Below are 17,938 nucleotides of genomic sequence, written 5' to 3' on the forward strand. Positions count from 1 at the left end.
AGTCTTGGTATTCTCTCAACCAGCTTCACCTGGAATGCTTTTCCAACAGTCTTGAAGGAGTTCCCACATATGCTGAGCACATGTTGGCTGCTTTTCCTTCACTCTGCGGTCCAAACCATTTTAATTGGGTTGAGGTTGGGTGATTGTGGAGGCCAGGTCATCTGATGCAGCACTCCATCACTCTCCTTCTTGGTCAAATAGCCCTTATACAGCCTGGAGGTGTGTTGGGTCATTCATGTTGAAAAACAAATGATAGTCCCACTAAGCACAAACTATATGGGATGGCGTATCACTGCAGAATGCTGTGGTAGCCATGCTGGTTAAGTGTGCCAAGAATTCTAAATAAATCACCAACAGTGTCACCAGCAAAGCACCCCCACACCATCACATCTCTTCCTCCATGCTTCACAGTGAGAACCACACATGCGGAGATCATCAGTTCACCTATTCTGCATCTCACAAAGACACAGCAGTTGGAACCAAAAATCAAATTTGGACTCATCAGACCAAAGGACAGATTTCCACCAATCTAATGGCCTTTGCTTGTGTTTCTTGGCCCAAGCAAGTATCTTCTTATTGGTGTCCTTTAGTAGTGGTTTATTTGCAGCAATTTGACTATGAAGGCCTCACTCAAGCAGTCTCCTCTGAACAGTTGATGTTGAGATGTGTCTGTTACTTGAACTCTGTGAAGCATTTATTTGGGCTGCAATCTGAGGCTGGTAACTCTAATAAACTTATCCTCTGCAGCAGAGGTAACTCTGGGTCTTCCTTTCCTGTGGCGGTCCTGATGGGAGCCAGTTTCATCATTTTGCGACTGCACTTGAAGAAACTTTGAAAGTTCTTTACATTTTCCACATTGACTGACCTTCATGCCTTAAAGTAATGATGGACTGTCGTTTCTCTTTGTTTATTTGAGCTGTTCTTGCCATAATATGGACATAGCCGTATTTGGTAAAAGACCATCTTCTGTATACCAATCCTACCTTGTCACAACACAACTAATTTGCTCAAATGCATTAAGAAGGAAAGAAATTCCCCCCCAAAACTTTTTAACAAGGCACATCTATTAATTGAAATACATTCCAGGTGACTACCTCATGAAGCTGGTTGAGAGAATGCCAGGCGTGTGCAAAGCTGTCATCAAGGCAAAGGGTGGCTACTTTGAAGAATCTCAAATATAACATTTTGTTTAACACTTCGTTTTGTTTACTAAATGATTCCATATGTGTTATTTCATAGTTTTGATGTCTTCACTATTATTCTGCAATGTAAAAAATAAAGAAACCCTTGAATGAGTAGGTGTGCCCAAACTTTTGACTGGTACTGTCCATAACTCTAGTTCCCTGAAGATGGAAACGAGACATCACCAGTATGGGCCCATTGGTTCACCCCTGCAGTGGGAGTTTAATGATGTTGACTGACAGGGAAGTAGTTATCATTAGAATGGAACTGACCTCTACATTCTCCTCTTTTCTGTTCTCAGGTGATGAAGCTGTGAGTGAATACAGCTCCCCGTGTGCAGAGAGTAAGTATATAACAACCTTTCTATAACCAAACCTACATTTCTCATACTCATGCTTAAATGACAGGAATGAAGATGCAGGGCCGGCCCTAGCGTTTTGAGTGCCCTAAGTGAGATTTGCACCTCCCAGGAAAAACATTTAGTGGCCCCCCTCTTGACGGTGGAGATAAATCTTTTTGTTGTAAAGCTAATTTTCTGCAATTCTATACATTTGTCATGGGGAGTAAAGAAAATGTTACATTTCTAAAGCAAGCTTTCGGCAATTCTACAGATTTTGCCATGGTTCGGAGAGAAATTTAGCAACTTTATAACAAATTCCATGCAATTCTACAAATGTTGCCATGGGGCAGAGAGGATACAATTTGTAGTTTTACAGTTAATTTCCTACAATTCTTCCCATTTTGTCATGGGGTTGAGAGAAGTTTTATGTTTTTAAAGCTAATGTCCTGCAATTGTACACATTTTGTCAAGACTTATGCCATGTTAATGATATGAGAGTGACTAACAAAATCAGCGTGGCGGCAGATAGCCTGTGGTTAAGATCGTTGGGCTAAGGGGCCTCCCGAGTGGCGCAGTGGTGTAAGGCACTGCATCACAGTGCTTGAGGCATCACTACAGATCGGGGTTCAATCCCGTGACCGGGAGGCCCATGACAATTGGCCTAGCGTCATCCGAGTTAGGGGAGGGTTTGGCCGGCCGGGATTTCCTTGTCCAGTCGCGCTCACGTGACTCCTTGTGGTGGACCGGGCACCTGCAAGCTGACCTCGGGCACCTGCAAGCTGACCTCGGGCACCTGCAAGCTGACCTCGGGCACCAGCAAGCTGACCTCGGGCACCAGCAAGCTGACCTCGGGCACCAGCAAGCTGACCTCGGGCACCTGCAAGCTGACCTCGGGCACCTGCAAGCTGACCTCGGTCGCCAGCTGGATGGTGTTTCCTCTGACACATTGGTGCGGCTGGCTTCCGGGTTAAGCGAGCAGTGTGGCTTGGCAGGGTTGTGTTTTGGAGGACGCATGGCTCTTACATTTACATTTAAGTCATTTAGCAGATGCTCTTATCTAGAGCGACTTACAAATTGGTGCATTCACCTTATGATATCCAGTGGAACAATAGTGCATCTAAATCATCACCTGCAAGCTGACCTCGGGCACCTGCAAGCTGACCTCGGGCACCTGCAAGCTGACCTCGGGCACCTGCAAGCTGACCTCGGGCACCTGCAAGCTGACCTCGGTCGCCAGCTGGATGGTGTTTCCTCTGACACATTGGTGCGGCTGGCTTCCGGGTTAAGCGAGCAGTGTGGCTTGGCAGGGTTGTGTTTCGGAGGACGCATGGCTCTTACATTTACATTTAAGTCATTTAGCAGATGCTCTTATCCAGAGCGACTTACAAATTGGTGCATTCACCTTATGATATCCAGTGGAACAATAGTGCATCTAAATCATTTTGGGGGGGGGGGGGATTACTTTATCCTATCCTAGGTATTCCTTAGAGGTGGGGTTTCAGGTGTCTCTGGAAGGTGGTGATTGACTCCGCTGTCCTGGCGCCGTGAGGGAGCTTGTTCCACCATAGGGGTGCCAGAGCAGCGAACAGTTTTGACTGGGATGAGCGGGAGCTGTGCTTCCTCAGAGGTAGGGGGGCCAGCAGGCCAGAGGTGGATGAACGCAGTGGCCTTGTTTGGGTGTAGGGCCTGATCAGAGCCTGAAGGTACGGAGGTGCCGTTCCCCTCACAGCTCCGTAGGCAAGCACCATGGTCTTGTAGCGGATGCGAGCTTCAACTGGAAGCCAGTGGAGAGAGCGGAGGAGCGGGGTGACGTGAGAGAACTTGGGAAGGTTGAACACCAGACGGGCTGCGGCATTCTGGATGAGTTGTAGGGGTTTAATGGCACAGGCAGGGAGCCCATCCAACAGCGAGTTGCAGTAGTCCAGACGGGAGATGACGAGTGCCTGGATTAGGACCTGCGCCGCCTCCTGTGTGAGGCAGGGTTGTAATCTGCGAATGTTGTAGAGCATGAACCTACAGGATCGGGTCACCGCCTTGATGTTAGTGGAGAACGACAGGGTGTTGTCCAGGGTCACGCCAAGGTTCTTAGCACTCTGGGAGGAGGACACGATGGAGTTGTCAACCGTGATGGCGAGATCATGACCTTCACCTCTCCCGAGTCTGGAGGGGAGTTGCAGCGATGGGTCAAGACTGTAACTACCAATTGGATATCATGAAATTGGGGAGAAAAACTTGTAAACGTACTACAAAAAAATAAATAAAAGGATAGTTAGGCCAGTAACTAAAAGGTTGCTGGTTCGAGTCCCCGAGCCGACTAGGTGAAAAATCTGTTGGTGCCCTTGATCAAGACACTTAACCCTAAAAATGCTCCTGTATGTCGCTCTGGGCACATCCAGGGGCCCAATCTAAGAATTGTGAGCTGACATGGCTGATTGAGTGACGGACATAACAAGAGAAACTGCTGATCCACAACAACATTTCGAAACTGCACCTTGTGTATTCTACAATTATAACACACAACACATGGGAAACTGAAAAAAAGCATTAAAAAAATATGTAAAAAATTTGTGAAAAACCCAGCAGCGTTGCGATTCTTGACACACACCGGTGTGCCTGGCACCCATTACCATACCCCGTTCCAAGGCACTTAAATGTTTTTGTCTTGTCCATTAACCTTCTGAATGGCACACATACACAATCCATGTCTCAAGGCTTAAAAATACATTTTTTACCTGTCTCCCCTTCATTTGAAGTGGATTTAACAAGTGACATCAATAAGGGATCATAGCTTTCACCTGGTCAGTCTGTCATGGAAAGAGCAGGTGTTCTTAATGTTTTAAATACTCAGTATATATTAATATTATTTGGTCGGGGGCCGGCCCTGTGAAGATTTATATGTTCATTGTTTTATATGGAGTAAAATCCTAGGCCAAGCAGGGAATGTTCTATTGATGATTGACATTTTCACAGGTGACGAAGTAAATGAAGTGTGACAGACACTGGACCTGGACCCGACCAAGTGCTTTCATGTGTAGGAAGTCATGTTTTTTTTCTTTTAGGCAGAGCTCATAGAACCTCTCCATTTATTTGGTTTGATGCTTGTAGTTCCTGGTAACACATTGACTAACTCGTGATCTGTTTTTAATATTGTAAGTAAAAAAACAACATTTTAATAGATGGGCCATAGGATTTGACCTTTAATTCCTTTTTTAATTTTGTTAATTTGATTTGTGCTAACATGTCACAACCTGCTGTTTTAACCCTAAACCTGCTATTAAAGATATGTGAGATCGTTATTTCAAAAGTTACATTTCAGTGTTTCTACTGCAACGATGAAAATGCATACGACTGCATCTACTAAAAATTAAATGTTTAATGAAACTATGGCCATGTTGCTATGGATTCAAACCACAGAAGACTCAACATTTATTATTTTTAATAGATCTGACAAAATCGATATAATCCATACATTAAACACTCAGGTTTACATGTTCAAAATCACAGCATAGCTTCTCTAAAACGATCTTCAGATGGTGATTTATAAATGTTGTTTTGATTGTGTAGCCTGTCTGAATCCTTTGCAATGATGATGTCAAGGTTCCAGATCATTTGACGTTCTATTAAAGCTGAAATGTACCCTGAATCCGAAAGTGCATAGGATGTAGTGGGGGGGCTGGAACTTGATTTGAAATTCAGGGGAGGTTACTGTTCACATGCACTTGTGTATTGCTGTTAACAGTATGAGAATTCAACAACAAAGATTTGTAGATCAGCATGATTCTGCTCAGTTAACAGACTAGGATTGTTATGACATCTCAAGGCACAGAGTGATTTATTACATATCCAGTACTGTTGTCTGTGATCTCATTATGTAGTCTCTACACTCTGTGCACGTTTTGGTTTTTGCCCTAGCACTACACTGCTGATTCAAATAATCAACTAATCATCAAGCTTTGTAGTGCTAGGGCAAAACCCAAAAAGTGCACCGCTTGGGGTCCCGAGGACCGAGTTTGGGAAATGCTGTTTTAGAAAGACACAGAGTAAGCTGCATATGGAGGTTCTAGCTAAGGATTGGTGGAGTTCTGTTTAGCACTGACTACTTGACTATTGGGTTGTTTGGGTAAACTCTCCATTGTGATTCATGCAAATGTGGTTGTAGTATGAAAAGTAATAGTACTATCAAAGATTTTTCCCATGCAACCTGGTGAAAGTCAGCCTATAGGTTTTAAAGTTGTTTTGGTCTCGGTAGCTTTACAAAAATGTTGCGCTAGAGGTTCCAGCGGAAGGCGAATAATAATGACTGGAAAAGTACAGGTAACTGCTGAAATAATGAAACACTTCAGTAAGTGAGGGATATTCTGTGCTATCTGGAGCTTCCCCTTAAGCCTAGATAAGCCCCCAAACCAGGAAGTACTAGCGTCATCAAAATGGCATTGAATGAGGGCAGTGGCAAGCACTTTCATGGAGTCCTTATCAAGCAGCTTGTACTTTCTAGCCAGAAACGTAGTCCTGGCATTAACCTTCCCTTGGATTTTAGTGCCCCTGCTCACACCTCCCAAGCTTCCATCAAGGAAGCATCCCAGGTAGCTAACAGGTTTTAGTTGTCAGCACCTCACCCCCTAACTCCACTCTGATTTCAGAAGAGCTACTCAATTTAGGTCTGGCTCCAAAAAGAATTGCCTCAGTTTTACCTAAGTGCAGAGATGGCTTATTATCACCAAGTCATTTGCTAGTAAGCTCTGTGATCAGTATGCTCTCCAACATAGTTTTACTTTTGTGAGACACGAGAAGTGTAGAGTCATTCGCATAAAGGAAAAGACGGCAAGAACATGCATCTTTCATATCGTTAATATACAGTAAAAAACAGTAGTGGCCCAAGCACGCTCCCCTGCGGACGCCACAACTCATTGGTTTTGCCTGAGACAGTGAACCATTAACCTTTACTACTTGCTCACTACCTGATAAATAGGTCTTTACTCAGCCTAGAGGGAAACTTCTTAACCCCAGTGCCTCCGGTTTGGAGATTAGGAGACAGTGATTATCTGTATCGAAGGCCTTTTGTAGGTCAAGCAGTACCATTCCACACAGATTTCCTGTAATCTCTTTCCTGATGAGGTCAGTGAATTAAAGTAGACACAGTGGTGGAAAAGTACTCAATTGTCATACTTGAGTAAAAGTAAAGATACCTTATTAGAAAATGACTAAAGTGCAAGTCACCAAGTAAAATACTACTTGAGTAAAAGCCTAAAAGTATCTGGTGTTAAATGTACTTAAGTTCAATGGTGTAAAAAGTACTCAATCATCAAACTTGAGTAAAAGTTATACATTAAATTCCTTATATTAAGCAGTGGTGGATGTCCTTAAGTATCTGGCACCAAAAGTAAAAGTATGAAACATAGGAGCTGTAAATCCAAAAAGCAAAACAGCCAGCCCTTTTATTTGGTTTGAGCTTTTCTGAAAGATAGTCTTACAGATGCAAGAGTAGCTCAGATAAAAAAAGAAGTGGATTCTCAAATAGGCAGCACTTCAAAATACATCTCTTACAGACAAAATAGAATTATGCCTTAATAATGAAGGAATATAGCCAATACATGTAAGCGCTTACAATCACAGACACTTTGCTTTAGAAAAAATAGAATCCTATACTTAAAAAAATAAACAATTCTGTACATGTATAGAACTGCACACAACCTCACTGTAGGAATATGAGGACATCACCACTGATGGAACTGTATTAGAAATCAGTGTGTTATATCATGCCTTTGTAACAAGGACACCTATAAATCAAAGTTAATTTGTTACGTGCACCGAATACAACAGGTGTAGACCTTACAGTGAAATGCTTACTTACAGGCTCTAACCAGCAGTGCAAAAAAAGTATTAGGTGAACAATAGGTAAGTAAAGAAATAAAAACAACAGTAAAAATAACAGTAGCGAGGCTACATACAGGCACCGTTTAGTCGGGCTGATTGAGGTAGTATGTACATGTAGATATGGTTAAAGTGACTATGCATATATGATGAACAGAGAGTAGCAGTAGCGTAAAAGAGGGGTTGGCGGAGGTGGGTGGAGGGACACAATGCAGATAGCCCGGTTAGCCAATCTGTGGGGGCACTGGTTGGTCAGGCCAATTGAGGTAGTATGTACATGAATGTATAGTTAAAGTGACTATGCATATATGATAAACAGAGAGTAGCAGCAGTGTAAAAGGGGTTGTGGGGGCACACAATGCAAATAGTCCGGGTAGCCATTTGATTACCTGTTCAGGAGTCTTATGGCTTGGGGGTGAAACTTGTGAATTTTAAACATACATTTAAAAAACGCATAAGGCAGCCCGGTCCTTGGGCTTGCTAGCGTTAAGCTGTCATTACTTGAAGTTGAAGAATTTACGGTTCATCTTTAGGAAAAGCTGGTTTTCAAAGTTTCTGGAATCCAGCCTTGCTCTCCTGGGGCTGAAAACAAGTCCTGCAATGCTGAACAGCCTTTCACAGGCAGCTGATGTAGGTAAGGGTGTGTTTAACCTCAGAGACAGCTTACAGACTGCCGGAAAGGACTTGAGCCGTGTCCGTTCATCTGTTTGGAGCTTTCTTGTGCTTGAGACGTTTTCATAGCAGAGAAGAAGTCCTCCTCATCTGATGAACTGATGCCATTACCTAGCTGCAGCAAGGGTTCTTCCAGGTGGTCCTTGATGTATTCCATTCCTGAAATACAAAGAAGATGGCAATAGAAATCATGCAGTTATGAGCCTACATTAATCCATCCCCATCCCCTATCTATATAAACCAAGCAACAGGGCTAAGTAGGCTACCCATGGGACTGAACCACAAAGTCAGGATTGTAGTTTAAATGGGTGGTTCTCAAATCTATGAAGTGTCAAAATGTACACTATACACAGTTGTTTATGAATAATAAAATACTATTAATTAACCACATGTTGTCTTACCCATTCTGATGGTGGCGTCATCCTTTGTCCACATTGTTTTGAATTTGGGGAGAAGGATTGCAGCTGCTATCTGAAGCTGAAGCGCTTCTTCAGTCTCAGTTGTAGCGTATCCACCAGAGGCTTACAGTACTTCAGGGACAACTTGATTTGGTCAAGTTTTGTGATCAGCAGGTTGGTAGTTGGAAGTAGCCACCCGATCTGGACATTGGTTTCAGCCTGCAGGATGTTGATGGCCTTTGCGACTGGGCTCATGGTGACAGCATACTCTGTGAGGAAGGCGAGTTCAGCTGGATTGAACCTATGAAAAAAAAGAATATATAATAATACTGTGTTACCTAACCCTATACAAAGGGGACCACTAACCATTTCACCTGATTCAACTACAGTAATCAATGGCTGGATGAGTAGTTGACTAAATGGATTGATGATAGTGTATGGCTACAACATGTGAAACAGTTATTAGTCCCCAAGCAAAGGATCAGGAAACACCAACAGATTTAGACAACATTAAAGAACTTAAATTATGACAAAATAATACATAATCCTTACTTACATTGGAACCTCGAAGTCTGTGCAGAGAACTCTGACGGCCGCCTCTCCATTGTCTTTGACGATCCTCAGGAGTCTTTCTACAGCCATGAACCAGGAGTTCCTCCTTGTACTGTAGCATTCGGGCGCAGCAGCTGCAAGCATCTTCAAACGTTTCGGCTGCAAGTGTGGATCTTACTCATTTGTTCCAAAGTGTTTGGGGCTTGGCACTTGCCAAATGTTGAACGGGACACTTTTTATTTATTTCTTCTTACTGGATGTTGCTTTCAGGGCATTGACTGTAGATACTTAGCTGACTCGGTGGCAAGCACAGCACTGGTGCTTCGGCAGCTGGTACTCAAAACCATCATCTTCATTCAGGATCATTGCCACATCAACAAACTCCACTTATTCACTCTCTTGTTCCTCTTCACCATCTTCCTGTCCTGGCTGAGCTGCTTCACCACCCACTGCTTCCACTGTCTCGTTGTTTTTCATCTTTTCATCAAAAACTTGGAAAGCATTCAATAAGTTAGAGCCGTTGTCTGTTGTTGTTCTCACAATCTTATCCCATGATTTCAAACTCAGAATGGATGTTATTTAGGGCGCCTGCCAACACATCAAAGGTGTGTGATCCTCTCAACCGTTTACAGGCCAGGGCTGCAGAGCATCTGTTGAAACTATCAGGGTCTATCCGGTGGGCTGTAACACCAATGAAGCTCTGTCTTCTTGCAGACCAGCAGTCGGTGGTGGTGGTGGCGATGTGGTCAACTCCTCTCATGGCCTCAGTCAACTTCTTCTTCATTTCCTTGGAGCCTTCATCAATCCTGGAGCGCAGTGTGGGCCTTGATAAGATCTTTGAGTTAGGCTGCAGATCCTGGACAAACTCTCTAATCGGTTCTTGTTCTACAACAGCGAATGGTTGGAGCCCTTGGACCACATACTTCACCACAGCTTTGTTGATGGATTTTTGAGACACTGTCTTCAGTAATGTGCTCTGCTTGATGTGGAGGGAATCTTAGGGGCATGTTTTCTCTTCAGTGAGTATGCCGTCAGTTCTCCATACTTATTAAGATGGTGTACATGCTTTCTCTGAAATAAAAAGAAAAGAGAAAAAGAAAAACAATTACTAGATAATTACCAACAACTATGCATGAAATGAAATGTATGTATTCACTACTGTAAGTCGCTCTGGATAAGAGCGTCTGCTAAATGACTAAAATGTAAATGTAAAATGTAAAATGTACCATCACCAAATACTTAAGGTATAGGATCCTAATTTTAAAGCTATAAACAACATTAGTTAAGTGACAGTTAGTGACTATTTATTATTACAATGAGAAAACAATATGTTAATTGATCTAGCTAGATAGTAGGTTATGTCAATAACTTAAGTCTTTAGTAATTAGCAAGGTAAGAAGAACTTTATCAACTAACACAAATAATAAAATGTCTAGCTAACTGGGTGTTAGCTAAAATTAGAAAGCTAACATTAGCTTGCTAGCTAGCTTGACTGGGTGTTTCGAGAAAAGGTATTTGGCTAGACTAACGTTAGCTGACTAAAATGTGCCCAGATTCGGAAACTTCGGAAGCTAGTTAGTTAGCTCGTGTCAAATCAAATCAAATTGTATTGGTCACATACACATGGTTAGCAGATATTATTGCGAGTGTAGCGAAATGCTTATCCTTCTAGATCCGACAGTGCAGCAGTATCTAACAGGTAATATCTAACAATTCCACAACAAAACCTAATACACACAGTCTAGTAAAGGAATGGGATGAGAATATATAAATATAAAATATATGGATGAGCAGTGACAGAGCGGCTAAGTTGCAATAGATAGTAAAGAAGAGATAGTGAAGGATACAGTATACAGTATGAGATGAGTAATGTGAGATATGTAAACATTCTTAAAGTGGCATTATTAAAGTGATTAGTGTTCCATTTATTAAAGTGGCCAATGATATCAAGTCTGTGCTAGTGGTGGCTGTTTAACAATCTAATGGCCTTGAGATAGAAGCTGCTTTTCAATCTCTCTGTCCCGGCTTTGATGCACCTGTACTGACCTTGGCTTCTGGATGGAAGCAGGGTGAACAGATAGTTGCTCGGGTAGTTATTGTCCTTGATGATCTTTTCTGCCTTCCTGTGACATCGGGTGTTATAGGTGTCCTGGAGGGCAGGTAGTTTGCCCCCGGTGATGTGTTGTGCAGACCCACCCTCTGGAGAGCCCTGCGGTTGTGGGCGGTGCAGCTGCCGTACCAGGCGGTGATACAGCCCGACAGGATGCTCTCAATTGTGCACCTGTAAAAGTTAGTGAGAGTTTCAGCCTCCTGAGGTTGAAGAGGCGCTGTTGTGCCTTCTTCACCACACTGTCTGTGTGTGTGGACCATTTCAGTTTGTCGGTGATATGTACACCGAGGAACTTAAAACTTTCCACCTTCTCCACTGCTGTCCCGTCGATGTGGATAGGGGGGTGCTCCCTTTGATGTTTCCTGAAGTCCATGATCATCACTTTTGTTTTCCTGACATTGAGTGAGAGGTTATTTTCCTGACACCACACTCCGAAGGCCCTCACCTCCTCCCTGTAGGCTGTCTCGTCGTTGTTGGTAATCAAGCCTACCACTGTAGTGTCGTCTGTAAACTTGATGATTTGAGTTGGAGGCGTGCATGGCCACGCAGTCATGGGTGAAGAGGGAGTACAGGAGAAGGCTGAGAACGCACCCTTGTGGGGCCCCAGTGTTGAGGATCAGCGGAGTGGAGATGTTGTTTCCTACCTTCACCACCTGGGCGCGGCCCCTCAGGAAGTCCAGGAGCCAGTTGCACAGGGCGGGGTCGAGACCCAGGGTCTCAAGCTATGGTGTTGAATGCTGAGCTGTAGTCAATGAACAGCATTCTTACATAGGTATTCGTCTTGTCCAGATGGGATTGTGCAGTGTGATGGTGATTGCATCGTCTGTGGACCTATTGGGGCGGTAAGCAAATTGGAGTGGGTCTAGGGTAACCGGTAGAGTGGAGGTGAACATGATCCTTGACCAGTCTCTCAAAGCACTTCATGATGACAGAAGTGAGTGCTACGGGGTGATAGTCATTTAGTTCAGTTACCTTAGCATTCTTGGGAACAGGAACAATGGTGGCCATCTTGAAGCATGTGGGGACAGCAGACTGGGATAGGGATTGATTGAATATGTCCGTAAACACACCAGCCAGCTGGTCTGCGCATGCTCTGAGGATGCGGCTAGGGATGCCGTCTGGGCCGGGAGCATTGCGAGGGTTAACACGTTTAAATGTTTTACTCACGTCGGCCATGGAGAAGGAGAGCCCACAGTCTTTGGTAGCGGACTGTGTCGGTGGCACTGTATTGTCCTCAAAGCGCGCAAAGAAGTTGTTTAATTTGTCTGGGAGCAAAATGTCAACGTCTGCGACGGGGCTGGTTTTCTTTTTGTAATCCGTGATTGTCTGTAGACCCTGCCACATACGTCTCGTGTTTGAGCCGTTGAATTGCGACTTTGTCTCTATACTGACGCTTTGCTTGTTTGATTGCCTTACGGAGGGAATAACTACACTGTTTGTATTCAGACATGTTTCCAGTCGCCTTGCCATGATTTTAATAGTCACAGTGGGTACAACATCTCCTATACACTTCCTTATGAACTCGCTCACCGACTCAGCGTGTACATCAATGTTATTGTCTGAGGCTATGTTATGTGAATTTCGTTATCAATGTTCATAAACTTCAATTCATCTACTCAGTCTGCAACCCAGAGTTTGTAAGATTCTGGTTGAATGAAACAGACGAGAGTCCCAGCTTACAATAGTCAAAATGTTTATTCACAAGCGTACTCTGAAGTCCATTATACAAAAACATCCATTTTATAATTCACTCCTTACTTACGCGCATACATCCACACGAACAGTAGGTGGGTTGTATCCCTCCCCAGAGTTCTCACCACTGTTTATCACTAACCAGCGCTGTCCGTTCCATTCCCCCGGGATTAGAGGAACCTTGAAAATGACTCCCTGTCCTATCATAAGTTTCTCAGAGTTCTAGCCAGGTCGGGTTCTCAGTTTAATTGTTCTCGGTATTTTCTTAGACACACACATTTATCTCCCTCCCAGTCCCTCCCATGTTTATTAATTTAATTATTCCTTATACATGCTACATAAACTATAATCCCTAATGGTTACGTTTCAGGGTAGAATTATTTAATCATTATCTTTAAACATATAAATTATTTTATCAGGCTACCCGGAACATATCCCAGTCCACGTGATCAAAGCAATCTTGGTCAGACCAGCGTTGGATATACCTAAGCACGGGCGCTTCCTGTTTTAGTTTCTGCCTATAGGAGGGGAGCAACAACATGGAGTCATGGTCAGATTTGCTAAAAGGAGGACTGGCGAGGGCCTTGGATGCATCGCGGAAGTTAGAGTAGCAGTGGTCGAGTGTGCTACTCGCTCGTGTACTGCAATCGATACGCTGATAGAATTTAGGTAGCCTTGTTCTCAGATTAGCTTTGTTAAAATCCCCAGCTACAATAAATGCAGCCTCAGGATATATGGTTTCCAGTTTGCATAAAGTCCAGTGAAGTTCCTTGATGGCCGTCTTGGTATCTGCTTGCGGGGGATATACACGGCTGTGACAATAACCGAGGAGAGTTCTCTTGATTGTGAGGAATTGTAGGTCAGGTGAACAAAAGAACTTGAGTTCTTGCATGTTGATACAATTACACCATGAGTCGTTAATCATGAAACATACACCCCCGCCCTTCTGCTTACCAGAGAGATGTTTGTTCCTGTCTGCGCAATGCACTGAAAATCCTGTTGGCTGTACGGACTCCGACATCATGTCCCCAGCTAGCAGTCCCCAGCTAGCCATGTCTCCGTGAAACAGAGTATGTTACTATTCCGGATATCTCTTTGGAAAGCAACTCTTGCCCTAATTTCGTCGACTTTGTTAACTAGGGACTGGACATTAGTGTGTAATATACTCGGAAGCGGTGGGTGGTGTGCGTGCATCCCGAGCCTCACTAGAAGACCGCTCCGGCACCCTCTCCTCCGACGGTGTTGTCTTGGGTCGGCCTCTGGAATCAGTTCAATTGCCCTGGGAGGTGCAGACAAAGGATCTGCTTTGGGAAAGTCGTATTCTTGGTCGTTGTGCTGGTAAATTTACGTCTCTCTGATATCCAGTAGTTCTTCCCGGCTGTATGTAATAACACTTAAGAAATTATACCACCTAAAAAAACAAAAATACTGCAGCTGCCATCTGTATCGGCGCCATCTTGCAAAAGGATTGCTTTAGCTAACAAAGCTTCTGAATCTGGGCACATTTTAGCCAGCTAAAGTAGGTACCTACTAGCGAGTGAACTATATAGGATTAGCTAGCATCAACTAACACTGCTTGTTGCATTCGCAAATGTGGGCTAGTTAGGTTAGCTAATGTTAGGTTTGCTAATTAGCATGCTAACGTTATTCTAGCTAGCAAGCAAGCTAACAGTAGACTTACATTAATGTATTTTTTTAGGATTGACCGTGAGTTCTTGAACGCTAGTATTTCCTGAACTTTTGGTAAACATAAGACATTTCATCCGGTAGGATGAATCCTTCATTCCGAGAAAACAGCCAAGGGTGTTCGTCCTCATCTGGAGGTGGTGGTAGAGCGATGTCGGAGATAATTGTGCGATTTCGGACACGCTTGGGCAAAGTGCTGCTGAGTGGATGACTGTTTTGCAAGTAACAGGCCCTTGGTTTAGGACCCTTGGATTTGCCCAAACTGATGAGGATTGGATAAGCTCTGTATGTCGTCGCCTGCTGCCTAGCAAAACAAGTTCACCCATGAGTGTGCCGACTCGCCGATGTTGCTTGCATCTTTTTGCCAACATGATTCGTTTTTTTCTTCCAGCTTCAGATTGATTTGATTTTGTAGCGAGTAACGAAGGTGTCAGGGGAAATGTATCGGAGTAAAAGTATACTTTTTTTTATGTAGTAAAGTAAAAGTCGACAAATATAAATAGTAAAGTACAGATACCCCAAAAAAGGACTTAAGTACAGTAACAAAGTATTTCTACATCGTTACTTTACACAACTGAGAAGACATGAATCAGTGGAGTATGTTTTTCTAAAACCCGACTGAAAATCATACATTTGCTCATGTACAACTCTCTCCAGGATCTTTGATGTTACACTGAGGATAGATACAGGCCTATAATTCCCAGGGTCAGACTTTATCCCTTTCTTATACAGAGGTATAACTTTAGTGTGTTTCATGTCCATGGGAAATATGCCTTGTTCAAGAGAGACAATGTCCTCAACGACAGGGCCCGAGTGGTCACTGAATTGTTTGGTGAGCATGAAAATGACGTAAACCATATGCCATGGCCGTCTGTCACCATATCTCATCCCAATTGAACACTTAAGGGAGATTTTGGACCAGCACCTGAGACAGCGTTTTACAACACCATCAACAAAACACCAAATGATGGAATTTCTCATGGAAGCATGGTGTCACATCCCTTCAATAGATGTGCCAAGGTGCATTAAAGCTGTTCTGTGTCGTGGGTGGCCCAACGCCCTATTAAGACACTTTATGTTGGTGTTTCCTTTATTTTTGGCAGTTTCCTGTACATTTCTTGAAGAAAATGTGTGTGCTCTCTAGCTTGTCTTAAAGTATACTGAACAAAAATATAAACGCAACATGTTTCAGGAGCTGAAATTAAAAATCCAAAATGTTCCATACGCACAAAAAGCTTATTTCTCAAAAGTTTTGTTCACAAATTTGTTTACATAATGAGCATTTATGAGCATCCACATCCGGCTTCTTCACCTGCGGGATCGTCTGACCAGCTACCCGGACAGCACGGGAAAGGGTTTAAACATAGGTTTTGATTCAACTCATGAATTACATTGAATGTATCTACAGTATGTTCCCCCTTTATATGTTAATGTGTTCACGTGAAAAAAAAGGCAAATTATTTTCAATGACTTTGTAACAGCTCCAAACAAGAAATGCTCACTGATACCCTAGTTTATAGAAAGACCCATAAATTGTAGCAACAAGCTGTGTTGAAGCAAAGCAAGTCAGACTGCGCATGTACAATTTGGTTTGGTGTTTGTAGCATAAATGGTTCAAGAGCAGTGTTGGATCTGTGGTGGTTAATTTCTGTATTACCAAATGAGGAGAGAGACAAACTTCACACACCAGTCAGAGTTATACTTAAACTACATCTTTAATAATAAGAGCTTTGCAATAGCACTGACTTTCAACGATTCCCTATGTCTAATGAACCGTTGAGAGTGACAACACAAAAGTACAAAGATCTTTTATAGCCAAGAAACACCCCTCTCAACCTACATGACGAACAGCAGATACATAGAATGGTCAGAAGGTTAAGATTTGTATGGAAGGTATCTATAATACATAGCAGACAGCATCTGCTGTGTCAACAGTTTTCATTGTACAGACCAGTGTCTGACCCTCCTACTCCAAACTGGAACCGTCTCTTCCTGGTACGGTATAGAACAAAAACACCAACTCATCCAATGGCATAACTCAATTGTCAACTCTAGATACTCCCATCTCAAGTAAAACCCCTTATTGACCCCACTCCTGGACAAGCTCACTGAGGGGAGTGAGTCTCTAGGTCATATACTATCCCATGATAAGTGCAACATCAGAGAGGACATACAATGGTTCCATACACTGCCATACACCTCCCCCCAATGCCAAAGGAAGGAGTGACTTGCGCACAGACATTGTGGAGACAAGTAATTGGTTCCACATTAATCACGCCATCCCTTCACATGGTTTAAGAATAGGTAAAGACACATTCACATATGAAGACAATGTTCCATCCTGTCCTCTTCCCTTTCTGATATTCTGCATAGCACCAGAGACATGTAATAGACAAGTCTGACCTCTCCCCTCTCTGGGCCCCAAGTGACTGAGCCCCAGCTGAGGGAAGAAGTGCAACTGCCAACACCAGAGTCTAAAGGGATACATTCTAATAACAAGTATATCACATAAGCATATTATGCAGATAAGACATCTTAATTATCTATATTACCCAACTAATTCTGATTCATCTGCCACAGGGGCATTTGTGGTGGTGGTTTGGCGGGAATACAAAGCTTGAAATCAAATTTCTTTAGTCACATGCACCGAATACAACAGGTGTAGACCTTACAGTGAAATGCTTACTAACAAGCCCCTAACCAGAAAATATGGATAAGAATAAGAGAGAAAAGTAACAAGTAATTAAAGAGCAGCAGTAAAAAATAACAATATTTACAGGGGGGTGCCGGTACAGAGTGAATGTGCTCGGGCACCGGTTAGTTGAGGTAGTATGTACATGTAGGTAAAGTTAATTAAAGTGACTATGCACAGATGACAACAGAGAGTAGCAGTGGGGGGGAGGGGGGGGGGGGCAATGCAAATAGTCTGGGTAGCCATTTGACTAGATGTTCAGGAGTCTTATGGCTTGAGGGTAGAAGCTGTTTAGAAGCCTCTTGGACTTAGACTTGGCGCTCCTGTACCGCTTGCCGTGTGGTAGCGGAGAGAACAGTCTATGACTAGGGTGGCTGGAGTCTTTGACAATTTTTAGGGCCTTCCTCTGACACCGCCCGGTATAGAGGTCCTGGATGGCAGGAAGCTTGGCCCCAGTGATGTACTGAGCCGTTCGCATTACTCTCTGTAGTGCCTTGCGGTCGAAGGCCGAGCAGTTGCCATACCAGGCAGTGATGCAACCAGTCAGGATGCTCTCGATGGTGCAGCTGTAGAACCTTTTGTGAGGATCTGATGAACCATGCCAAATCTTTTTAGTCTCCTGAGGGGGAGTAAGTTTTGTCGTGCCTGCTTCATGACTGTCATGATGTGCTTGTTAGTTTGTTGGTGATGTGGACACCAAGGAACTTTGGAGGGAAACGATTTCCTCAACATCAATGCCATAG

The 17,938-nt window shown here is 43.4% G+C and overlaps 1 protein-coding gene across 2 annotated transcripts in view; it reads left to right on the forward strand.

Annotated features, from left to right (window-relative positions):
* Positions 1 to 4,818, forward strand: part of LOC106612540 (alpha-2-macroglobulin) — a 40,615-nt gene extending 35,797 nt beyond the window's left edge. For both annotated transcript variants that reach the window (XM_045724496.2, XM_045724497.2), the window contains exons 35-36: positions 1,484 to 1,525; positions 4,493 to 4,818. In XM_045724496.2, the coding sequence (XP_045580452.2) occupies positions 1,484 to 1,525; positions 4,493 to 4,515 (65 nt within the window). In that variant the 3' untranslated portion in view covers positions 4,516 to 4,818. The remainder of the gene's footprint in view (positions 1 to 1,483; positions 1,526 to 4,492) is intronic.
* The last annotated feature ends 13,120 nt before the right edge of the window (positions 4,819 to 17,938 follow it).

The sequence above is a fragment of the Salmo salar genome, chromosome 09 (assembly GCF_965601325.2).
Source record: "Salmo salar chromosome 09, fSalSal1, whole genome shotgun sequence".
Classification (NCBI taxonomy): domain Eukaryota; kingdom Metazoa; phylum Chordata; class Actinopteri; order Salmoniformes; family Salmonidae; genus Salmo; species Salmo salar.